The following is a 24,207-nucleotide window of genomic DNA, read 5'->3' on the forward strand; positions in this document are numbered from 1 at the left end:
CACACATTTCAACAATCAACATTGACCATCACTTGAAGTAACACCTGTTCAACTAAATCAAAATGTCTCCTCCTCGTCGTGCTCTTATCGCCATCACCTCTGCTTCAGCAAGCCTATTCCAAGGCACAGAAACCACTGGTCTTTTTATCACCGAGGCTCTTCATCCATACAACGTTCTCACTGCTGCGGGCTTTGAAGTCGATCTTGCGTCTGAGACCGGCACCTACACTCCCGACTGGCTTTCTCAGCAACCCGACTTTCTCAACGGTGATGATCTTGCTACCTGGTCTAACCCAGATAGCGAGTTTCGCAAGAAGCTTGACAATATGATCAAGGCTTCGGAGCTGGACCCTTCCAAGTACGGGCTCTTCTATGCTTCTGCTGGACATGCAGCTTTGATCGACTACCCTACTGCGACCTCCCTTCAATCCATTGCTGCTCAAGTGTGGGCAAATGGAGGAATCGTTTCCTCTGTTTGTCATGGCCCAGCTATTTTTGCCAATCTCATTGACCCCACTACCAACGAGCCTCTCATCAAGGGAAAGAGAATCACCGGGTTCACCACTGAAGCTGAGAACACGATGAAGATCATGGAGGAGTTGCGAAGCTGGGGCTCTGAGATGGTTGAAGAAGTTGCAGATCGTCTTGGTGCAGTTTGTGAGTCTCCTTGATATTGCTTAATGGTGAACTGAAACTGACTTTTGCTAAAGATAAACGTGCCCCTGGAATCTGGGACGACTTCCACGTTGTTGATGGCCGCCTGGTCACGGGTCAGAACCCTGCTAGTGCTACATCGACTGCTGAAGCGGCTGTAGCTGTTTTTGAGACGTTGTAGATAGTTAGCCTATATTAAGAGGGATTGTGCAGTTGGGCTTAGGCTAGGTACAGAACATAAGAGCTAGTGGTTGATTGACGTTCGCTCTTTTATGTAATTTGAGAAATAGTAATAGCGGCGAAACAATTTAGTCTATCATATACGACACACTTCATTCACCAATCTTGAACACATTCCAGATGATGTGTGGAAAATGAAACAGAAGTTTTTTCTATCATTTGATATTAAAAAAGACATAACTAGAAATTATTCTTATGATTGTAGCGACGTGGTACTTCCAGAACCTCCAGGTAAAAGCATATCCAGTTCAGCCCAGAAATCCACGTTCATAGTCATGTCCAAAAGGTCCAAATCATTTCCAACGCCATCGAATTGATTCGGAACCCCATCCTCACCACCCTCCTGCAACGAAACAGATCTATCCAGCAAAGGATTAACATTTGTCGTCCCTGCGAACTGGGCCGTTTGCGCTTCGAACTGTGTCATGACAGATTCAATGTTTTGGTGTAATGTCCGGACAATAATAGCTGCCTTGACCGCAGCCTCAAAGCTTGAGGCAAACATATCGAGCACGGAAACTGCTAACTGTATAGATTTGCGGGCCGCTGGTGCAAGAGGATCTTGCGTGTTTGCCATGACGAATCCTACAAGCGTCATGGCTGCACTCCACTGCCACTGAAAGGCCTCGTGCCAGCCGTGGAGGATAGTCGTTGTGGTCAGCACCTGATGAACGATGTTGGTTAGTTCTATGGCGTGGTGCGCACACTTGACAGCCATAGCTACTGTGTTGCTTCCCTGATTGAGTGAGAACGATATGAAAGGGCGGTGTAGACTGATGCATAGATGATTGTATTCCAGTTCGAGACATAACCGTTGTCTTTGCAGCCAGAGTGGTGCATATGGTTCGAGATCGAGTGTCGAACCATCACCAGAAAACGCAACGCCGTTCTTGCGCTTGTTCTGGAGAGGGTTAGGAACATGCTTTGTCCACTCGGTCAAGGTCGTTGTTTGTGGACCCCAAGTGACTGCAAGATCGTCCATAGCGCTATCGTCATTGTAAAACGAGTCTCCATCTTTAAACTTGAGCTCGTGGCCATAGAAGGACAGGTTGAGATCTCGCGCAATTTTGTATAGTGTGAACCTTTGTAGGTTGAAGCTTAGCCAAGTAGCGTTGTCTCCGATAGGAGCAAATGTCGATCCTGACTCAATGGCTGCTGCAAGGTCGTCTCGGGGTAACTGGGGCATCATGTGTGTGGTACGAATAAGAAACGGACGGCCAACTTTGATGCCTACTTTAGTGTCCAGTTCAAAAACAGACCACCATAGTCGTCTCCGCAACTCCCTCTCGCATGAGGGCAACGTTGTTGGTGGTTCCAGATGGAGGCCCAGCATATAGGCAGTCCGGACAGCGAGAGAACAGATGCTGTCTGCCATATTGTGAAAAGATCCAACACAGACATACACAGCACACAGTAGATTGCACTGCAAAGTTGACAGTGAAGGGCCTTCGATCTCACAGGCCAGGAGAGTCTGGGCACGCCTGTAATACCATCTACCAGCTAGCGTGGCGTCGTTGTCTTCTACAATACACGTTTTCTTCCTGGCCGGCCGTGAAGAAACGTGGTACTGCATACACATGGCAATGATGATATCCACAAGTGCTGATTGCCTTCTCGGGAGTCCTGGTGGTACATCGACATACAGTGATTGAATGTGTGTTTTGAAGCTTGCCTCGTCAATTATAGCGTAAAGCGACGTGTGGTAGGTTTCCCAGTACAAGGTAAGGAAATATTCCTCTTGAATTGGTGTTAGGTAGAAAGCCTCATCGTGCGTCCCAGTCAGTGGTGCTAAGAGTCGGGAAGAGTCTTGGGGTACCGTCGGCTGCCCACGCAACTCCAAATTACTGGCCAGATGAATGAGCATGTGCTCAGCCTGGGTACTCAGAAATGTGCTAAGTCGGTGTGTAAAAAAGTAAAGCGAAGACGGTCCAAACCATGCACTATTAGGAGACCGCACTGGTCGTAAATAAACACCACCCCAAGGTTTTATTTTGGTGGTGTTTTGGGTTATTGGTTGTGAGAGAGAAGGCGAGCTGCTTGGTGGCGTTGGCTCTTGTAGCTGTGGGAGAGGCGAAGTTCTGTTACTGCGCGCTTGAGAGAGTTCTGCCTCCAACTCTTTGACTCTTCGCCTCAGCTTGTCAATCTCGTTCTGAGCCTGGGGAAGAGTCGATGCCAGTGAAACATTGCTGTTGCTACAGTCCCTACCACGGGTACGGCAATTGAGACACGGGGCGCTATCGTCACATTTTATCCGCTGAAGCCTGCAGCCATCGCAGGCTCGACCGACTTGTTTTCGCTTTCGCCTGAAGTCGAGTCGTTGATGGGCGCCATTTGGTGGTCTCTCTGGCTCACTCATCGGACCTCTAGATGCAATGTTTTACCGGGCGCGACTTGGTGTAAAGAAGAGATCTGACATGATGCATTGTGTGTTAAGCCCAATTCATTTGATTGTTGCTGACAGGCGAACTTCATAGTTGTCAGAAATCTCTACTGCTAGTGCTTTGCATGTGAAAATAATTAACCAAGCCAGCACCTGTTTCATGTGTATCTCTGGCGTCTTTATTTTTGAACCCAGTAGCTCTGAGGTCCATCTTTCTGACACCTTGCCGATAAGATTGATGACTAATGCCTTGTTACTAAAGACCAGTGATACCAAGATATTTGGTGATGGATGTGCTGTGTAACTATCGTATCGCTGAACAACAAGAACTAAACGGCGTATAGGGACGTGTTCGTCACCAAACGTTAAGTATGTTCAAGTATCCGATGGCGCGTCTAAATCTACAATAATTGCTGATTTTCTTACCGTTGGGCTCAGGCCATGATTGCCGGGACAATAGTCTAGCGCCATTACTCCCATTTTTGATCGGTGTTGACGTAGTTGATCTTCCACCAAGCGCGTTAGAGTTTTCGCTCTTCAGATCTTGATCTTTTCGAATAATATTGCAGTGAACATCTAAATCCCACGCTACCTACCTCAAATTTTATTTCTTATTTTGGTACTGATCCTCTACCGGCTAACCTTGTCGTTTAATGTCCTCAGCCGCCAGCGCAGATGCTGCGGATATATCATTGGTGATGCATGCTGGCTCCCTATTCCATAACGATATAACTGACTTTCATAGGCCGCAGCTGTCGCGGCTCTGAGTGTCGAGTTTGTCGTACACCCCTTCGACACCCTTATCACAAGAATTCAGTCTCCGGAGTACACACCTAAGTACAGAAGCCATGAGGGCAAACTCCAGCCAGCTCTATTTCGCGGTCTTTACCGTGGTATAGCTCCGACCGTAATCACAACGATACCAGCTTCTGTCACATTCTTCGGCATCTATGAAAAAGCAAAAGCTACTTTGCAGCCAAAGGAAGGCCTCAAGCCGGGTAGCCTGTCTCAAACTGCTGTACATGCTGCGAGTAGTGCGCTCGCAGACATGGTTGCTTGTGCTATCATCAATCCTTCTGAAGTTCTCAAACAGAATGCCCAAGTCTCCAGATTCTCTGAAGGTGGTGGCCAACGGTTCCCGGTCCTGTCAGCTTTGAAGCACTTTGTTCGACATCCCTTGAAACTATGGACAGGCTACACGGTCCTAGTGGCAGGTAACCTTCCACGGACTAGTCTCACATTTTCAATATATGAATACCTCAAAGCTAGATGGCTTCGACGGTTCGGAAGCAATCCGAGCATTTCCGAGCAGGTTAAAGTCAGCGGAATCACAGCCGGAATCGGTGGTTCTATTGCATCCCTGCTCTTTGTCCCTGTCGATGTCGTGAAAACAAGGATGCGTCTCCCAGAAAAGGCCCCTCCCAGTCATCCGTTGCAACCAGAGGCACTGTTCACTTCAGCATTGAGTCGGAACAAGGCTCGGAAGCCTTCAGCACGCGGTCCTTTTTCGATTGCGAAAGGTATCCTGGTGAGAGATGGAGTTTCGGGACTGTTTAGAGGTGCTACTGTCACCTGTATAGCGGCCGCTGTGGGTAACGGGCTGTTTTTAGGCTGTTATGAAGGGCTGAAGTTGTATTATGCTCAAGAGGGTGCAAAGCAAGAAATTATTTAATAGTGTTTCTTGGCCCAGTTAATACGATGAATCTTGTACAACATTTGCATTCTTCTGAATCTAAGTACTCGTTACCCTAGTTCCTACATCATATACAATGTTTGATTCAGTAACCCTGTCGAATTCAGTTCAATGTCACTTTGTTCCTTCTTCACGAAGGTACGTAGTAGTTGGTCAAAGAACTGCACAGTTTTGCCTACTTTTGGCGATAGTGTACAATATGGTGGAGACAAGAAATAGGTATCTACTCTAGTCAGAATCATTCACTTCATGCCACCAAGTGTTGGACAAGACGTTTAAGAACCCTCAGCCAGAAACATAATATATCCAACAAGATATGAGATTCAAAATATCTCATCTATTCTCAATCATTGATGCTCAATAGCACTGTGCACACTACTACTGCACACCCATGACCGTTTTTATGTTACAGCACCTCGGAACGACTTGTACCCACAGACGCCGCTATAACGCTTTGAGGAACCCTACGCGGTAGTCGCAGATAAGGGGTCAAGTATTGCCCCAAACCAGTTAAAGAGAACTATAATCCCCGCCGGAAGATTTTATCATTATCACCAGCTACGTAGACTGTCTGCTTATTCTCATCCTTCACGCGCAATCACAACGAAAACAAGTCGTATGAAACACATCAAAGCAAGCTTTCTCCAAACCCTCTCGTTATTCCCGGATCACTTCTACAAACATAATGACAGATCTTGGCGATCAATCAGCTCAGATATCGGATTCTCTGACAGTTGACCAGATGAATCCTGAAATCCCTTCAACAACAATCCAAGAAGACAAACCCAAACATGTCCACATTGCTGAGTCAAAATCGACGACAAATGACGACGAAATTAAGCCAAGAAAATCATTTGGCCCGATAAAAAAGCTCGACGGGTTTATTTCACACATGAACCGTCTTATTCACACTCGCGAAGACCATGATTCTGTCATCCTATTTCTAGCATGCGCAACACATTTTCTCGCAACGGCTCTTGAAACTCCAATCTCTGAAAGACTGCGATGTTGGGCGACCAAGTTCGGCAGTTTGGTATTGAAGAACACGCCAACAAGACTGGCGACATCAATACCATTCTCAAAGCTGAACTCATATATGACGGCGATTCATGCCTACAGGGGGCTTTTTGCTGAGCGAGCGAGAGCACTTTCAAATATCATGGATGATTGGCAGATCATAACGCGATTATGGGGACTGCTTGCCATGTGGGCTGAAACCAAAGAGTATATCATGACTCTCACAACGACTACAGACGCGGCCACGGATCGGAACAAAAACCCACGAGATTATTTTGTCAGCAAAGCAATCAAAGGAACATACATCGTCGGTTTGATTAGTTACCTTGGCTTCGAGAACCTGGCTTGGCTCACGAGACGTGGCGTGCTAGAAAGCTCGGAAAAGACGGAAGGAAAGCTTATGATCCGCTCTTTAACGGGATGGGGCATCTTCGTCTCTTCCGAACTTGCACAGTTGCTTCACGACCGCTCACTAAAGAAACGAGGATTCAAAGAAGAGGATGAAGAATCCAAAGTACAATGGAGAAGGAGGCTTGTGCAGGTGCTGATATATGGCCCATTGACGGTGCACTGGATCAAGGATGGAGGACTGCTCCCGGAAGTGTTTGCTTCATTCTTGACAGCTTACGCGGAGTATATAACAGTTCAAGGATTGTGGAAAGCATCCGCTTAGTTTGGGTTCAGCAGGAATTGCTGACTATCCACGGAGTGTGGGTATGTAATTGTGTTTCAGTGGCTCACGATGCTATCACTTTACGACATGGAGAGGTGTAAAGGTAGTGACTAGCCATACCGAGACAGTAGAAGGCGACTATATGATGGACAGAGCTGGCTCATCTATGGTCCTAATATAAGCCATGATTATGTTAATTGCACGTTAACTACAGGCGCAAATCTAAAACCTATCACACTTTTCAATCTGAAGTCCAGGCAACATCGTCTCACAAGACTGCTGAGGCCTGTCCTGCGTGACTATAACTCAGCTGAGTCCTATCAAGATGGTACATGTAGGTATAAGTTGCGAATACCTTATTCAGTCGTAGCTAGTACGTTGTGTTGGTGATTGAGGCAGCTTGATAGGGCGTTTCCACGTGACACTCTTGCTTAAGAAACAAAGCTCAATTCCGTATACTAAAGCATATAAGACTGGAACTCGAATCCACTAGGTGTTGCTATTGCACAACAAGCCCACTCAGCGCGTCGAGGGTAGAAGCAGAGTTCATGGTAAGACACAATCACCGCAACGCATCTAGTCGGAGTTTTCGCAACATCTTGCAACACCCACGGACAATCACATGCTACATCATCACTTATTCCGCTTTGCGCCATCGGGAGTCGGAGGTTGAGTCTCCCGACAGGGCTATCATATCGGCATCGGTTGTCGACATGTCCGACCCAGAATCTTGCAGTAGACTGAATGCTGCTTGTAGACTTCCATTCGAAGGTGAAAAACGTGGCTCCTGGGGATTAGAACTTTATTTTCCCAGCATAGCCCCTTCTTGAACAAGCTTTTATGGCAGTTTCAAACGTTACACGCCAAACGTCCAAAGGTGTTTCCTGGTGCAGACTCTAATTCGTGGTAGCTACTTGCTAGCCCTGTGACATTGGACGCCACGTATGACTGGCTTGTTTAGCTCTTGCGACTCAGCCGTCGGATTGGCCGCCAAGCCCCAGCTGTGACGTCCCAATAGCTTGAACGCATCTCAGCGTGGCTTGAGCCAGACAGCTTTTGACGTATCCCGACTTCTGTGAGAGGCATTGTCGTGGTGTTACGCTTCCGGCGGTCCAGATTGTGGAGGTGGCTTGTTTGTCAACGCCATAAGTGATATGTCGACGATATCACGTTAGCGGCTATGAGATAGAAGAATCTATATAATATCTTGTCAATTCCACAAGAGAAAAACAATAAAATATAATCTCAGATCATCATCTACACACTTCACATTACAATTTCATCATCATGGACGCACCGATCTCTTACTATCTCTACAACCCTTCTAAGCCTTTGGCAGGAGTTGCTGCTGGCCTGTTTGGCCTTAGCTTTCTTGTCACACTCTACCAGATCATCCGAAAGAAGGCTTGGGTCTGGATATTCATGCTTTTAGCAATTGCAAGTATGTGAAACCTAGTCTCTAATATGGAGTCGAGAAACTGACCCCTCATCTAGTGGAAATCGTTGGATACGCAGCAAGAATCAAGTCTGCCTCTGAACCAACTGAAAAGAAGCCATATGTGCTCCAGTTTACACTCATCATCCTGCCTCCGGTTTTGATGGCTGGTGTAATCTATGTCGTCTTTGGAAGAATTGTCTACTGGGTCGTACCACCTGAGTCAAGAACCCTGCGATTTCTTTGGGTTCCCCGTGAGTCTATCTTCAGCAAACCAACAGAACCTTGCTAATTTTCATCGATGCGAAGCCCGCTTCATCACTCTTCTCTTTGTTGGCTTCGACATGATTTCTCTCATCCTCCAGCTTGTCGCCGCAGTCTTCATCGCCGGCACTGATCCCACAGACTCCAATGCGAAGCAGAAGCTTGACCTTGGCAAGACTCTGGGTCTTGTCGGTGTGAGCACTCAGATTGCTGGTTTCGGTCTTTTCACCGTTGCAGCTGTTCGCTTTCACTTCGCGGCCAGGAAGCTTAGCCCTGAGTTTGCTCGACAAAACCAAGAAAAGCACGGCATCACTAAGAAGTGGCAGACATTGTTGACCGTGGTCAATGTTTCATGTGTTCTCATCTTGGTAAGACAGATTGCCTGCCTGTTAGATACACAGTCGCTAACTACCCATAGATCCGTTCTGTTTACCGTGAGATCGATTTTGCTGGCGGCAAAGACGGAAAGACACATCAAAAGGAGTGGTTGTAAGTATACCATCGAGTATGTCTCATTCGCCATGCTAATAATGTTTCTAGCCAATATGTCTTTGACACATTGCCGATCTTGATCGTCGTGTTCCTTTACAACGTCTTCTTCCCGGCCAACTACCTCGCCCATCTCGGTTTCAAGGTACCCAAGGAAATGGGAACCGTGAATGATGTCGAGACGTTGAACAAGAAACCTTCAACCTCGGAATCTACATAAAATTGTGTCAGTCACTACAGATATTAGGGTGCTGGAAATTGTACGCTGGAGGGTGTTTGCCTTGCCATTGCCATTTCCTTGATTGGACGTTAAACACTGCATAATGGATGCATGCATCAGAAGTTGGATTTACACTGTAGACTATATAGACTTTGGTAATTAACTTGTTTAAACCATATGGCGTGATGGTTTTGTATCATTATCATCAAGCTTGTGATTCCAGCTACAGACAAACTCTTGCTCAACTTCAGCTTATTTTGGGTTTAGTTTGTGAAATCAATCATTGGTCAAGTCATGCTTAGAGCTAATGTGGCGGTTGGGCTAGACTTGCAAGATGCATTCATGGCGCCGCCACGACTTGCATCTTATTCATTGTTGCATGGTCATTGAATTGCATTTAGACCCATTTCTACCCATTCCACATGTCATCATTCCAATTTCCGGGAGATGGGAATTTTGGAGATTTTGAGAGGCATATAAAGTTTAGAGATGGGCTCCATGGTAGGTGAGACAGAAAATGCCTGATTCGTCATATCTTGCAAATGGGATGTTACCATACCCTTGGGCCAGTAGAATGAACTTTCCAAGCCCGGTTCTTTTGCCTCATCTTGCTCCTTGGGCATGCTCTCGTGATACGCCCTAGGTTACAGGCCCGTATGCCCATCTCTTTCGGGTAATCTAGGCTCAATGGCAACCAGACCACGTGGTAAACCCTTATTACCAGATCTTGTAGCCAGCATCCAACGGTATGATTCATGGTTGTTCATGCACATATTGGGACGTCTCAGTTAGTCTAATCTTAGCATGTACCCAGTGCCGATGGCTCGGCTTAACAGCAATACCGGTCAACGGCAGATCAAACTCGTGCATTCCTGTCACCTTATGGATATGTTATGCTGTAGCGGATTCCTGTACGGTGGAAAGACATTCAGTTGGCCAATAGCAATGTCGTTGAAGAACCGTAGTAAAGCCAGTATTCCAATCAGTTTGCGTTGGACCTACAACTACTGGAGGTCGGAAGCACTCTTTCCGCCATGGTCTGCTGTCCCGAGAGCAATGGCATTGAAGGGTCTGTATCCATAGGGCTGATTGATACGCGTTGCGGAAAGCGTCGGCTATGCCATGCTGTCGCAATAAGAAAGGTTCATCTCGCTATCAGTGTGAGAAGTGGGAACCACGTCCAGAATCATGAGCTAGGATAAACCGTCTGAAGCCGAAGCATGTAATGCGCTAGAACATCTAGAAGGTTGGAAGCATTGATGAAACTTTATGTCAATGATAACAAGGATATAATCTTTCGAATTAATCATAGATCCGTGGATACCGTTCTTGTCGCCGATGATGTGGACAAGCTCTCCTCTAACTTTGTGGTTGCATCCAAAAAGGAGGCTGAAAGCTGAACCAGAAGCTGACAGTGTCATCAAGGTCCGTGCATAGCCCCTGAAGATGAATCCGGGGTTAGCTTTAGCGCGTCAACAATTCCCATACCAGCCCTGGGGAAAACGCGGAGACGGCAGAGAAAGAAGGGATAAGACACGGGACAAACAAACAAACAACAGAATGTCGGTCTGGAGGCTTACATGACGAGTAATACCAGAACATGGATAATGTTAGGTCTAATAATTCTCAACAAATACTCCGAGCATAACCGAAAGGACGTAGTCGCACTCGTCACCTAGGTGAAGGCTGGTGAGTCAACCCCAGCTCTCCTTGTTAACCCGACACAAGACGGCATTGAGATTAGCGTTGCCGCAAACTCTGCCCAACCATTGCTTGTCTCACCGACCGAGACCCACAAGGTGAGCATCTATCCAGCCTGATCGTTTTCGTGATTGTCATACAGCAAACGTACGTACCTCAAGGTTAGCCCTTGATGTCGGTGTTTTTGTTGAGGCGTGTCGGGCTGACACTAAACCGGTAGTTGAGAGCCTACGGAACGTTTCTGGCTCTTTGATAGGTTGACTCAGTATGACTGTTGCGCGGTGGTTCGGTATTTCGGCGTCAGATACCGTCTTTATATAAGTAAGAGTCATGGCCTAGCTTTTGTAAAATTCTTTCAAGATTCTGTGTTTCTTTTTCATATCATCTACCAAGTGAATTGAGTCCGTTGGCTCTTGTTATCATCAAAATGACAGACGTTATGAGTATACGAGAGCAGCAGCACTGTACTATGCAGTACTTTGCTGTTGACCTAGCAGCTGCAGCTTTCGCTTCTGCTTTGGTACTCCTTGGTTACGCCATTGATAAGAAGTTCTGTCGTCATTATATCTACTCATCTATTAGTTGGTAACTAACACAATCTTTAATAGGCTTGTCTTTAACAAAGCTACCAGCAACACCTCAGTCATGGGCTCCATGCGCAAATGGGCTTCCAAGCCCAAGGCCACCTTTGCCTCGCTCTTCATCCCTTTCCTCGTCTACTTCGGAACCTACGCCACCGCCAACATGTTCGATTCCTTCAACGCCGTGCAATATGACCTCGACCCATCCATCGTTTGCTCCTCCCCCGCCAAGTTTGCCGCTACCACGACTGTCAGTTCCGGACTCAGCATATTCAAAGACGCTTACTTCTCTCGCATGGCTTGCGGTGGTGGGACTCCTCTGTTGAGTTATGCCTTGTTCACTCTTCGAGACGCAGTCACTATCTACGCTTCTTTCAACTTGCCTACCATGATTGCTCCCAAGCTTGCCGAGTTTCCTTTCGCGTCCATCACTCCGTTTGCCGATATCTTCAAGTCAGATGACTCGAGACTCAAGATGGCCCAACTGTTTATGCCTGCTGCGTCTCAAGTTGTAAGCACTCCGATTCATCTGCTTGGTCTGGATGTGCATGCTCGCCAAGTTCGTATGACGATTCGAGACCGCGTGAGTGTGATTAAGCGGCATGTTGGGTTTGCTACACCCATGCGCATGATACGTGTCTTGCCTTCGTTTGGTATTGGCAGTGTAGCCAATACTGGATTCAGACGAAACATGATGACTCGGGTGGTCTGACCTGGCAGGATTAGTTTGCGTTGTTGCGGTTTCAACACGAGAACTCCATGACAGCCTCAACGCCTGGAGAATGGTCATATTGCGTTGCATTTCATATAAAAGTTGACTAAACTAGATTGCCAAACTTGAATGATTATGTTTTCACATTTTTATGCACAAATTGAATGGTGAATTTTGTTACATAAAACTTGCAGTAACTTTCATTTCTTACTAGTCATTCTTTATGCTTCAACGCTAATATGTACTCGTGTCAGATGCTATGTACATGCCATCTCAATGCCCATTTGTTTCTTTTTTTCTTATTTTATTTTCATTCCTTCTCTTTTTATTTTGCTTAGAACTTGTCCTGGTTGGCGTTCTGCATCAACATGGTGTTGTCAGGCTTGTACTTCTTGGAAGCAAGGTTGATGTTGTACTCGACATCAAGAGTAGCACCCTTGGGGTCGTCCTTGGCAGGCTTGAAGTCAAGCACCAAATCGTCCTTGACAGCGCAAGCGGTATCAGTCTCGAGGTAGGGGTCGTCGCTGGGGTACAGCTGAGCGGTAACACCAAGGTAGTCATCGTGGGTAACCATGATGTGGATGTGAGCAGGGCGGTAAGGGTGACGGCCCATGATGCGGAGGAGCTCAGCAGAGGGACCAGAGGTGTCGATGGCGTACTCGGTGGGCTTGAGGCAGTAGAACCAGAACTTGCCGTCCTGGTCGGTGCGGAACTTGCCTCGGAGGTTGTGGCGAGACTGGTTCTCGGGGTCGTGGGCGTCGTACTTGCCGTTGGTGCTGGCTTGCCACATGTCGAAGACGGCGTTGGGGATACCCTTGCCGGTGTCGACGTCGCGGATGACACCGTGGAAGAATGTAAGTTGACCATCCTTGGGCATATCTTGGACGACGCTGCCGCCGAGGTCGCGGAAGGGGGTCTCGGGAGACCAGAAGGGGCCGAGGATGCTGGAGGAGGTGGGAGCCTTGCCGCCTTCGGTGACGACCTTGTGGTTGATCTCGTCGACGAGGCTGAAGAGTGTTAGTAGGTGTTATGGATTGGACGATGGAGAAAACTTACGACTCAATGCCGAGAATATCGCAGACGCGCCATGTCTCGTTGCGGTTCTTCTTGTAGGCCTGACCAAGAGAGTTGATGTAGTTGACACCAATGATCCACTCTTCTTGCTTGAGCTCGACTTCTCTGCAGAAGTCGTGCATGTGACGGATGAGAGAGGTGAGGATCTCGCGCTGTCTTGGTTCGGTCTCGGGGCTCATGAGACCGATGACATGGTCTGTGAAGTTGGGGTCGAACTTTGATTGCGCCTCAGCGCCGTTGGTGCCGTTTGTACCGTTTGACATGGTGGGGGAGTAGAGAGTTTTGTGGAGGAAGTAGATGTTTAAATCTGGGGTATCTTTTGGGAGTGAATAAGGAAGAGGGGGGATGACCTAGGACAGAGTGCAGGTCGAGACATTTAAGTAACTCTCGATAGCCCCAAGTGGGAGCTTGATTATCGTTTGCCGTTATTGTAGCCGGGAATGATGGAGGGGGCGGGGCCGTGGATCTGGGATCTTGACTTGGGGAGAGTAACAGTAGCGGCAATTCAACTCGGCTCTCCCACGTCAGAATGACCATTGCAAATCCTTGCAGCTAATTGGTTCCTCCATTTCTTGGGGTACAGCCATTCCGTACCGGGCGGAAATATCCTTACCCGAAGCTGCCGTCTCAAGATGCCGATTTCTCTCTCACTCTCTCACGGGTCTTTGTTTCTCCAACTTTTTAGCCTTGTTCTGGATGAATGGATTGCCGGTTTTCTCTACCGGAAATGGTCGTCGTACGATGTTCATTCAAGCTTCCATCAATACCCGACAACGGTTGAAGAGAAATCTACATGAGTGATAACAGATACTCCTGGTCTTTGAAGTCAATTGACATATCGATAGCATTCTCAGAGATAATTCACATACATTTAGACAGGGTCAGATTTACGAACAATATGCCAATGTCATTTCAGGGTATCATCCCCTCGTCTCTCAATCTGGGGTAGTGACAGCCAACCCACTAGAGGGGCCTAGGGACCTGGTCAAGGCTTGAGCCTCAATGTCCCCGACTGGGAATAATGTCATGCCATCGGATCAATAAAGGCTGTCTGTCACTTCAATGTCCATCTGGGCTAGACTTACCCGATCATGGCGAAAGCTCAAGGATCCGAACCGAAAGCAGCGGGGCGGTAACAGGCCCAGGCTCCACTAACCCCTCCAAGGACACAGCGAGGGGAATAAATATTTCGAGATTACCTACAGTGGTTTCAATACATGACTTGAGATACAACATCAGGGGGGGCAACAAATTAATAAGAAAAATATTGGCACGGCACTGGCGAATCGAAATCAGATCACATTTTTTGTGCCTTGCTGCTTCGGGTGAAAAGAAGAAACATTCGTGGACCAAAGCATTATTTGATAGAGTTAACTAAGTATACCTGTCCACAGCTCAACCACCCCATCATTATCTATTCGTAAATATAGCAAAAAGGCGAGCTGCTGAGAGTATCAAGTGCGTCATCAATAGTGATGGACTCGGCATTGACTCCCACATCGAGAGGGTCGGACTTGAGAGCATCTCTGCTAGGAGGTCTGTTTTCGATGGTCAGAGTACCAGAGATATCCCTCGCCTGCTTAGGATGCAGAGCTTGCCAGATCCAATAGATGCGGTCAACCATGGCGTGGTGCAGCCAGAAAACAGGCTCATTTGGAGAAGAATAAAAGTCAGATGAGTCGCCACCCATGACAAAGTGGCCAGCGGCATGAACACCTAGGAAACCATCGCCAAAGCGTCCCTGGAACTCAGTCTGCATGTCCTTAATGCTGTGCGAAGCCTCTCCAACGGTTACATTGTACAAGTTGGGTAGCGTCATCCAGTTGTCGATAGGGTACTGGTTCAAATCGCGACGAAGGCAGCGAGGATTGTAACCAAGGGGGGTTTTAGACGGAATCATGCCGGACATGCCGGGTGCTGGCGGTCCAAGGTTGGCTACAGCTCCCACAAAGGGTCCAGATTCGATGCACCCACCGCCTTCGCCGCTCGGTAGGACAATGTCTCCCGCAGGGTTGGAGGACTTGGTGCCATTATGATTGAAATACTTGCCATCGCCGCCCATACTAGTCTCAGAGCCATCAAAAAGAGGGTTGGTGCTGACATTACCAGTCTCGAACCAGTTCCAGTACTAATCGTTGTGAGTTTGCAATTCGTACCAATAGTAGGGGATATGAACTTACAGGCTGCGTTCCCCTGAAACCGCACTCATCACGAAGGGCCTTCTCATAGGCATACACAAAGTATCGGTGCCACGTGAAGAAGTTTCCCTGAATCATTTGTTAGATAAGTCATAATAATAGCACAGTATTTCTTACAGTTGCGTGGATGCTAGAAGTCTGGTTGATATGAACCGCCACAAAGTCATCATATCTAGTGCGGGCACCAGGCGCAAAGGATGGATCAGCCTTGGAGGGTTTCTCACGAAGGCAAAGAACAGCATCGATATATTCCTTTCTCTCCTTCTTGGAAAGTGCTTTCCTATGAATCATGTCAGGATGAAGAAGCCGTTGAGAATAACCTAGACAAACTTACCAGTCACGGCGCACCTTGGCATTGGCGGTTGTGCATTTCTTTGCTCCAGATCGCTCGGTGAGCTTCGCCTCGGAGTTCTTGAGTGCGGTCAGAGCCTTGTCGTTGAGGTCCACCACGAGACCGCTGGCAGACTGGTGCTCAGTGGGTGCAGCAACAACAACTGACGAAGCGCCTAGCAGAGCGGCTGCGATTCCGAAAGAGAACTTCATCGTGTACAATATTGCCCTGGTCGTGATCAAGAAGTCTTTGAAGGAATAAAGGTAGAGAAGAGATAGAAACAGGAAAGAAGGGCGCCAGTCACGTAAAATAGAGCATCTGAAAGGATCTGATAATGCAAGCCCTACCTCTGCAATCTAGAAAGGTCCGACTGAGATCTGCTGCCAAGGCGGAGACTACTTTCAAAGCAGCACCTAGACCCGTTTTTTCGCTTTCCATTACCAGCATCTAACTTGCATACAAGGTCTGGCTATCCGAAATTTCAAGCACAGTCCACATGGTTGTCGAAAAAGGTTGATGGGATAATTATTGCCCGTGCGGCATAATATTTCTTTTCTACGGAAGATAGTCCTCGGTCTAACTGAAACAAGCATTGATAGTTGAGAGATGAATTTGAGGCTAAATTCCTCGAATGCGATCACTGATTGGCAAAGAGTGACTGTGTCGAACATGGTAGTCAATCTGGAGACAGTGACCGACTTTTCACCAAACTACAAAGTAGAATTGTGATCGCCACTTACATGAATTAGTTTCAGTGGCAAATCTGATTCTTACAAGATCACTCTCCAAAAGAAGAAACGCCAGGGTATTCACGATTCCTATGAAGATAAGATGCGAAGTGGGTAGCAGAGTTGGCCTCACAGTCTTATGGTATAGAAATAAAGGGCCTAATACACCTGATCTAAATAGCTTAGTCTGACCTACTAATCCCTTCTTTTATGGTCTCAGCGGACATTTTTTATAATACCCTGAGGATACGATGCCGGGAAAACAACCATAGTCCAACTCAAAGCAACAAATTAGTCCCAAACGGACCCAAAGCAAATATGCTTAACAATTACATTGGCTACGATCCAGACACATACCCGCACATGTTTCAATGGTGGAGACATCGGCCCGAGTAGAAGAATTAGTTTTCATTTCCGTCGTAAAAATCGGACACTTGGGCAATGAGATGGATACTCCATACAAGGCCCTTCTAGATCAACCATGTTACGACGGCAACAAGAAAACATCCCTAGGTCAGTAAATATCACAGTAAAGTATTGGAAACTCTTTTCGATAATGAATGTGAAAGAGAAAGTCTCACTCAAATGACAAGTGAAAGTTATTCGCAGAGCTCATTTGTAGTTCTACATAGATAATGCTCCCTTGATTTCCCTTTCCATCCACTCGTGTCTTGAGCTGTTGTTCTGTCACACTAGACAATACCAGCAGAAGTGAGGACGTCACAACTGAACATCATCCTTTCCGTCTCAAACCTTATGATCAACAAGCAGAAATCGCCGTGTTGCATGAATGTTCCTCACTAATCGAAAGCATCTCATCGGGATTGCTTGGCGATCGATATACCGAAATCGATGATTGGTTCCTAGTAAGTAAATTCAATCAAGGAAAGATCTCATGTTTATTTTGAAACAATAATATCATGTCTTCGAAGAAGCAAGCGAATTGTCTCGACAGTTGATTTAACAACGTATGACGGACAGATCCCAATGCAAGAGATCTAAACTTTATCTCAATGATAAAATAAGCATAACCATACCAAAGAGCGTGGTAGATGATCCTGGTTAGCTCGTGGTCTGATGTTCCATTCTTGACTTGTTATACAGGATCTGGGGCGTGAGTTGCAGGAACTTGACACCAGGGCGTCCGAATAGCTGCTTCGAGCATACGGCACGAAGATCGTCACTTCGTGCTATGCCAGATTATTTACTATCCTGATTTAGGGCTTTAGTTCACTCATTATTCGCTGTTATCACAAGTCAATACATTTCACGGTGATGCGATTAGAGGTATCATTAAATATGTCTTCATAAAGAGTCTATCATAAACCTAAAACGCCGCCTGCATCGCCCCACGCTATGCAAACGACTATGCAACTATCACTATAATACAGGTATAACGTTTTTCTTCGTCAATTACTTCGTCTCCTCCTCGCTCTCCTTGATACCGTTGTGAGTAAGAACTGGCGCATCGCGATCCAGATCGTACATGGCATCTTCTTGAGCATCGTAGTGGCGGAACAGAGCGTAGAAGATGCAACCGGTAACGGCAGAGGCGATACCAACACCGACGTAGAGCCACAAGAAGTCGGGGTCCTTGGCGCGTGAGACGAGAGCCTCGGCGATAGCAGAACCGAAAGCGTTGGTGAAGAGGTAGATGGACTGGACGAAAGACTTCATGGAAGGAGGAGCCTTGGTGTAGGCGTACTCAAGACCAGTGACGGAGATGAAGATCTCAGAAATACCAATAAAGATGTAGGCGGGGGTCTGGATAGCGATGTGCACGTTGTTGGGGAGGTTCTTGCCGTCGACCATACCGGCAGGACAGTCCTTGGGGGACTCGTAGCAGGGTCCAGAAGAGTAGATGATGTGCTGGACAATAGCAGCGTAAGCGAGACACAGAGCAGCGAACCAGAAACCAATGGTGATACGGGCAATAGGTCGAAGCTCGATTCCGAAGCGTCGCAGGATAGGGTAGAGAACCTTCTCGATAAGAGGAGTGAAAACCAAAATGGAGATAGGATCGAAGTTCTGCATCAGATCGTTAGGAACGCCGTGGCCGTTCATCTGACCAGCCTGGGTGACAAAGTTGGTGGAGAACTGTCCGTAGCAAACCCAGAAGATGGGGTAGAAGACAAAGACCTTGCAAGCACGGAGAGCACGCTTGAGCTCATCGACGAAGTGGTCGTTCCAGGGGACAGCCTTGGTCTTGCCGTTGGCCTCGCGCCATGAGGGCTTGGCAGCATCAGTGTTGCGGGCAGCAATCATCATACCAAGAGCCTTGAAAGCATCGGTGATGACGGATCCCTGGGGAGGACGGTTGACAAAGGTCTTGCGGCGGAGGACAAGAGTGAGGATACCGATGTTGAACATGATGAAACACATCAGGTAGGCAGTCCAGAATCCTTCGTACTTCTCCATAAAGGGAGTGGCAAGCAGAGAAAGGGCACCGACGTTGATGCACCAGTAGAAGATCATGTAGATACGCTGGTAGGTAATGGCAGGATCGATGACGACTCGCTCTCCGGACTTTTCAGTTCGAATGGCCATTCTGCGTCTTTGGTACTGATCGGCGATAAGAGGAGCAATGTTGGACTTGATACCTCCAGTTCCCAGACCGATAACGATGATTGCAACGATGTAACCGGGCTTGCTGGCACCGACAGCCATGGCGGCTGGTAGCGCAGTTGTCCAGAGAATGATGAGACCAACCCAGTAGAAACCACAGAAGACGAGAATGGTCTTGTACTTTCCGAGGTACTGATCGGCGACGATGGCACCGAGAATGGGGGTCACGTAGCAAAACCATTGGAAGAACAGGTTGAGACCGGTAGCGGCCTGGTTACCCATGCCGAGACCCTTGGGGCCATCGGATCCATCTTTGGCGTAGGAGATGTAGTTCTGGAATAGACCTTGAGCACCGTAGTAGGCGAAACGTTCTGTCAACTCGACAACAGCGATGAGGAAAGCTGAAGCGGGAAGGTTCTCGCCAACACGGCGAAGAGTGGCCCTCTCATGGTTGTTGGGCTCCTCGCCGTCAGGCGTGTTACCGAACTCTGGGTCAGACTGCTTGTCAAAAGATTGCTTCTCATTAATCTCGGAAGGAGCAATAAAGCCGCCAGTGAGATCGGTCTTCTTCTCGTTGTGTGTGCGGTCACCAAGCTCTTCGTGGAGCCTTTTAGTATGTAAGTTAGCATGGGTGTTTATTAAGCTTGAAAACAGAGTTTGACGTACTCGGCGGCCAAATCCTCGTGGTTCTGAGCCATGGTTGCAGAGGAAGGGCAGGGTATAGAGAAAGGAAAACTTTTCACTGTCAAGACAAGTAGTATCAATGACAGGTGAGAGGTAGAGGGATAGAGAAAAGAGATGAGAAAGAGAATCTGGAGACGGTTATAAATGTTCTGTCATGGAAACGTTGGAATGGAGACGTTGACAGTCATGGCTTCGGAGAGGCCATGCCCGTTGCTGTAAAACATCCGACGGAAAGAGGAACCTTTGATCGGAGGAGGCCAAACGGCCCGGATATGGAGTCCACCGAAAGATGAGGCTGTGGCCAATCCCAGCCAGAGAAGAATTCGAGAAGTCTTTTGGATGCCGAAGACCCGAGAGTTTCCCTGTCTCGTACGAGCGATGGTGGCACGCCAAGTGGAGGTCTCACTGTTGGACGCACCCCATAGTTTCGCCTAACAACTGGAGACTTTTTTTGAGATAGTGGCGGGCAGTACGGATTTACTGAGATGAGGTGACTGACTGTCTTTGTCGTGCCTTTTTCTCTCCGGAGACGGCGAATACGCCCCGGAATGACTCTTTTGTCCCTTCGAGATCGGAGAGCGACCCAGATTTTGTTGTCATGGATATTATGCTTATTATTGTGATCAAGATACGGGACATCAGTCGACCATTTCTTCAATCATGCAAGTTTGCCGGTACTGTCTCTATCAATAGAGATCTGCGCTGTGGCCGCATCAGACTTTACTGGATATAGCCAAGTCCCGTCCCTAGGCTAATAAGCTGACGGGCAACTCCAAAAAGCCCTTTACCTTTTACCCTTGGATTTACAGTGTACCCTAGGCTGAAGGTTGATGCGCCCTTTTTTCCCTGTCTTTGTCACTGTCACTCACTCCCAATCGTGTGGTAACGTAGCAGTCGCCAGGTCCGTCCGCCACCCACTCTGTCACCACTCCGTGTCGAGTGCTCACTAATCTTAGGAGACCCTGAACCCACCTTGACAAGAATTTCTCCTACGTAAAAGGCGTCCGTGTCTATCTCTTCCCGTCCAGGAACCGTTGATATCTTTACTCAAGAGGAAGGTCGTTATTGGGTAATAGCATCAGTTCCCCGCAGGTTCTTTTGTAACAAGGTTATCTCTTGACTCCATGGAGATGAGACGAGATGCGCATTACCCATACAGCAGCCTCCAAATTGTCATATGACGTGTTACCGTCAAGTAAATGCCCCTGTAAAGGGCAGCTGGGTGAATAAAGTTGCTATCTCGTCTTGGTTATCTGCTAGTCAACTTCTCGATACGGAATGATGCTCTCCTCGAGTCAGACGATTGGACTGCATCAGGAGGATGCGATTCAAAAGTTCATTTGCATTCAGCGACATGGTTGCTATGCTTATCTCCGGTCAATTCCCCCAGCCAAGCCGGCAGCAACCGCCTGTTTCCTTGGCGGAATGCCAGCGCCTTTTGCCTCTTGTTGAAGATCGTCAGACTTGATGGTGATGGTCTTGACTGGTTGTATCGCTTGATGCAAGGTGGTGATGGACTTGCAACGTTTACCATCAAGGACACGCCATGTCTCCCCCAGACCCATCCTTTCGCCTCCTGTCAACGCACCCCGTGTTTTTCCCATCTTTCTCCATGTCCATGTCCCATCCCCATCTCCACGCAATCATGGCATCGCAAAGGCTAATGCAAGCATAACCTAACCTTCTGGGGTAACAATTCAGTCAAGAATCTCATTCTATGACAAACAATTCAACATGCCCCAAGCCAATCAAGCGCTTCTACTCACCTCCCATGCCGTATTTCCGTTGACGTCGTTGATTCCGGGGAGCCTCTAGTGGGAGAGCTTCAGCTGGTTGGTGGCGCGGGCTAGCAAGGGCTCTTGTCTCCGAGGTGCAGGTTTCACAAAAGCCTGAACAGGCCTTGTATACCCACAAACTAATTACCGAGGCGCCGAGGTTCGATTGGGATAGTGCTAAGAGAAGAGTCCTAAGATTGACGATGATCTTGTCTTTAGGGTAGATCACCAGCAATATGCTTGACATGCGCAAACATCCAAGCGATACTACTTTACCTGGGTATGGTACTCATAAGTTTCTTGTTAACCATAATGTATATTGTGTTATTTAGATCCATGAATAATCCTCGTACTCGGATATCTATGAAGTGGTGAACACGAGGGTGTTTCTGCACATTCCATCAGCATACCACTTACAATTTCCCACAAGACATACTCTTCGAGCAAAGGAGCGTTGAATGCGAGCTTGTTCAAAGCATGTTACCAAACTTGCGAAGTTAATTACAAATTTATCGTTTCCATTCAAGACTTAAAAGTCAAACGTTGCATTGCGAATACGTTTAAATGTCTGCACAACCGAACCGTTCTAACGCCACATGCGCCCCAAAACTAGATTGACCGCGACACCCACGATACCTTCGTTTCCTCCATCAACCGCGTCTAAACCAAGCCAAACACGTCCTTCAACACATTTAGCGCCCCGAAAAGCTCGTTATCGTGATGCCTCCGCGCTACGACCTGCAAATTCACGGGTGCGCCCGCGAAGTCGCCCTCGTCCCACAGCTTCCTTACCCTTAGGCAAGCCTCGCTCAACGGCGCATACCCGTCTTCGTATCGTTCCCCAGACTCAGCCCTAATGGGCGTCGGAATCACCGCCCCCGGGTAGTCCACGAGATTATACAGAGAGGTGTACGTCCAGTACAAGGCCGTATCGTGGGCGCACGCCGGACCAACAAACGACGGGCCGATAATAACATCCACATCTTGGTCGGTCCAGCTTTGCGCGAAGGACAGGCGGAAGTCGTCCCGTATCTTGTGCTGGCGGCATACATCCACCGCTGTTTGCATGCCAAAGGTTTCGCCGTCACGAGCGATCCATTCTGTGAGGGGATGAACGGGTTCGCCAGACGAGATGATGCCCTTCTTGGTGTACAGAGCACCATCTGGCCAGTAGAGTCTCTGAGTGAGGTTCCAAGCTTCTTCAGCGCCCAATACCTTGAAGTCTTTCACCTCGACCAAGTCAACGTACTTGCTGTCGGCTAGCATAGCTTTGGCCCACGACACAGCCCTCTTCACGGGAGGTTGTGGCTCGATGAAGCCATCGTTACTGATGATGCCTACTTTGAGTCGCCGATTGAACCTTGTGTCGAGGCCAGTCCAAGGAAGAGGAATCACAGTTGGGTCAGAAAGGAATGGTTTTGCCGACAGGGTACACCTCATAAAGAGATCCATATCCCTCAACGACCGACACATGGGCCCTGTTGAGACGGGCACGTTCAATACCGATGGGGGCGGGGCTGTAACATATCCTCTTGTTGGCAATGTGTTCGATGTTGCTTTGAAGCCATAGATACCGCAAAACGACGACGGTCCTCGAATGCTTCCACCAATGTCCGTACCAATGCCTAGCACCGAGCCCTTCATAGCGACCAAGGCCGCCTCGCCACCTGTCGAGCCTCCTGCAGTCAGATAAATATTGAACGGGTTCAGGACTCTTCCCCAATGCGAGTCCGACTCCAAGTGCATCATTGATTGCGGCTGATTGGTCTTGCAGTAAATCACAGCACCCTGACTACGCAAGATCGCCACAATGTCGGCGTCTGTGTTATCGTAGTTGATGCTTGCGAAGCAACCCTCAGAGGAGTATGTTCCAGCCACTTGGATATGGTCCTTGATGCTGATGGGGAGACCATGCAGAGGACCGATAGGCTTCCCGTGCTGCTCGAAGTAGGCATCTAGCTTCTGGGCTTGGGCAATGGCTTCGTCCATGTACCACTGGGTCAGACAGCATGTGAGCTGATGCGCGATGATGGCGCGCTTGCAAAAGGCTCGTGCGACAGCGACAGAACTGTACTTTTGACTGGCGATCGCATTGACAAGACCAACGGCATCATGCTCGGTGATCTCGAGCTCTTCTTGTGACAAGATAGCACATGTCGCAGGGATGTTTGACACATCTTTTGGTGGGTTTCGAATGAGTTGTTCTGGAAGAAGAAATTCCTGGGGAACCTTGGCAGCGAATGCTTCGAGAAGAGCAGCACGCTTGGCTTCGAACTCGACAGTTCCACGAAGGGTAGGTGTTACTTGGACGACTGGAAGACCTGGGAGGGCGGTGTCCGTGGTAGCCTGTTCGGGACTGGCGAGCTCGCAATGTTCGACTGTGACATTCGATGTTGTCTTGCCTAAAGACACAGGTCCAGGCTGAGCTGATGCAGATGTAGGACTCATGGCTGCGAGCGTCTTGATCGAGCCAGGGAAAAGAACTGACAATGGAGGAGGGAAATAAAGTACTACATCAGATTTCTGCACTTCTTATAGATAGTGACTGTATAGATAGAGAAGTATCGCGCTTGGTCTTTCCACATGTCGGCCCTGTCGCGCTCATTGGCCTTGTCGTACTCGGAATCAACGAGCGCAACTCTACCACGCTCGGAACCATTTCATGCGGCAAACACCATCAGTTCCGAGCCAAAGATCAACTCAAACCACATCTGATACTCTTCAAATATGTCGCTATCCGCATTGGTTGGAGATCGTCAACTGCTTGCCTTGGCGTGCTCAATGTTGGTGGCG

General features: G+C 48.1%; 10 protein-coding genes across 10 annotated transcripts; 5 read left to right on the plus strand and 5 right to left on the minus strand.

Moving 5' to 3' along the window:
• Positions 1-62: 62 nt before the first annotated feature.
• FGSG_03354 (uncharacterized protein) lies at positions 63-962 on the plus strand (the record flags this gene model as incomplete). Its single annotated transcript, XM_011324075.1, has 2 exons — positions 63-657; positions 711-962. The coding sequence occupies 2 exons, from the start codon at positions 63-65 to the stop codon at positions 833-835; spliced, it is 720 nt and encodes a 239-aa protein (XP_011322377.1). The 3' UTR covers positions 836-962.
• Positions 963-1,087: 125 nt separating this feature from the next.
• On the minus strand, positions 1,088-2,758 carry FGSG_03353 (uncharacterized protein; the record flags this gene model as incomplete). The annotated part of the gene is made up of 1 exon (XM_011324076.1): positions 1,088-2,758. One exon carries the CDS (start codon positions 2,756-2,758, stop codon positions 1,088-1,090), a length of 1,671 nt encoding a protein of 556 aa, XP_011322378.1.
• A 553-nt stretch (positions 2,759-3,311) lies between these two features.
• Positions 3,312-5,246, plus strand: FGSG_03352 (uncharacterized protein; the record flags this gene model as incomplete). The annotated part of the gene is made up of 6 exons (XM_011324077.1): positions 3,312-3,318; positions 3,619-3,653; positions 4,020-4,802; positions 4,855-4,862; positions 5,057-5,105; positions 5,187-5,246. 6 exons carry the CDS (start codon positions 3,312-3,314, stop codon positions 5,244-5,246), a joined length of 942 nt encoding a protein of 313 aa, XP_011322379.1.
• A 406-nt stretch (positions 5,247-5,652) lies between these two features.
• On the plus strand, positions 5,653-7,194 carry FGSG_03351 (uncharacterized protein; the record flags this gene model as incomplete). Its single annotated transcript, XM_011324078.1, has 5 exons — positions 5,653-6,617; positions 6,658-6,698; positions 6,872-6,991; positions 7,028-7,030; positions 7,151-7,194. 5 exons carry the CDS (start codon positions 5,653-5,655, stop codon positions 7,192-7,194), a joined length of 1,173 nt encoding a protein of 390 aa, XP_011322380.1.
• A 750-nt stretch (positions 7,195-7,944) lies between these two features.
• Positions 7,945-9,065, plus strand: FGSG_03350 (uncharacterized protein; the record flags this gene model as incomplete). The annotated part of the gene is made up of 5 exons (XM_011324079.1): positions 7,945-8,098; positions 8,152-8,346; positions 8,402-8,724; positions 8,775-8,845; positions 8,897-9,065. 5 exons carry the CDS (start codon positions 7,945-7,947, stop codon positions 9,063-9,065), a joined length of 912 nt encoding a protein of 303 aa, XP_011322381.1.
• Positions 9,066-11,193: 2,128 nt separating this feature from the next.
• Positions 11,194-12,059, plus strand: FGSG_12452 (uncharacterized protein; the record flags this gene model as incomplete). Its single annotated transcript, XM_011324080.1, has 2 exons — positions 11,194-11,315; positions 11,375-12,059. The coding sequence occupies 2 exons, from the start codon at positions 11,194-11,196 to the stop codon at positions 12,057-12,059; spliced, it is 807 nt and encodes a 268-aa protein (XP_011322382.1).
• Positions 12,060-12,393: 334 nt separating this feature from the next.
• Positions 12,394-13,396, minus strand: FGSG_03349 (uncharacterized protein; the record flags this gene model as incomplete). Its single annotated transcript, XM_011324081.1, has 2 exons — positions 12,394-13,066; positions 13,116-13,396. The coding sequence occupies 2 exons, from the start codon at positions 13,394-13,396 to the stop codon at positions 12,394-12,396; spliced, it is 954 nt and encodes a 317-aa protein (XP_011322383.1).
• A 1,151-nt stretch (positions 13,397-14,547) lies between these two features.
• Positions 14,548-15,874, minus strand: FGSG_03348 (uncharacterized protein; the record flags this gene model as incomplete). The annotated part of the gene is made up of 4 exons (XM_011324082.1): positions 14,548-15,261; positions 15,314-15,400; positions 15,449-15,611; positions 15,666-15,874. 4 exons carry the CDS (start codon positions 15,872-15,874, stop codon positions 14,548-14,550), a joined length of 1,173 nt encoding a protein of 390 aa, XP_011322384.1.
• Positions 15,875-17,803: 1,929 nt separating this feature from the next.
• Positions 17,804-19,653, minus strand: FGSG_03347 (uncharacterized protein; the record flags this gene model as incomplete). The annotated part of the gene is made up of 2 exons (XM_011324083.1): positions 17,804-19,562; positions 19,622-19,653. The coding sequence occupies 2 exons, from the start codon at positions 19,651-19,653 to the stop codon at positions 17,804-17,806; spliced, it is 1,791 nt and encodes a 596-aa protein (XP_011322385.1).
• Positions 19,654-22,074: 2,421 nt separating this feature from the next.
• On the minus strand, positions 22,075-23,862 carry FGSG_03346 (uncharacterized protein; the record flags this gene model as incomplete). The annotated part of the gene is made up of 1 exon (XM_011324084.1): positions 22,075-23,862. One exon carries the CDS (start codon positions 23,860-23,862, stop codon positions 22,075-22,077), a length of 1,788 nt encoding a protein of 595 aa, XP_011322386.1.
• Between the last annotated feature and the right edge of the window lie 345 nt (positions 23,863-24,207).

Source organism: Fusarium graminearum, chromosome 2 (assembly GCF_000240135.3).
Source record: "Fusarium graminearum PH-1 chromosome 2, whole genome shotgun sequence".
Classification (NCBI taxonomy): Eukaryota; Fungi; Ascomycota; class Sordariomycetes; order Hypocreales; family Nectriaceae; genus Fusarium; species Fusarium graminearum.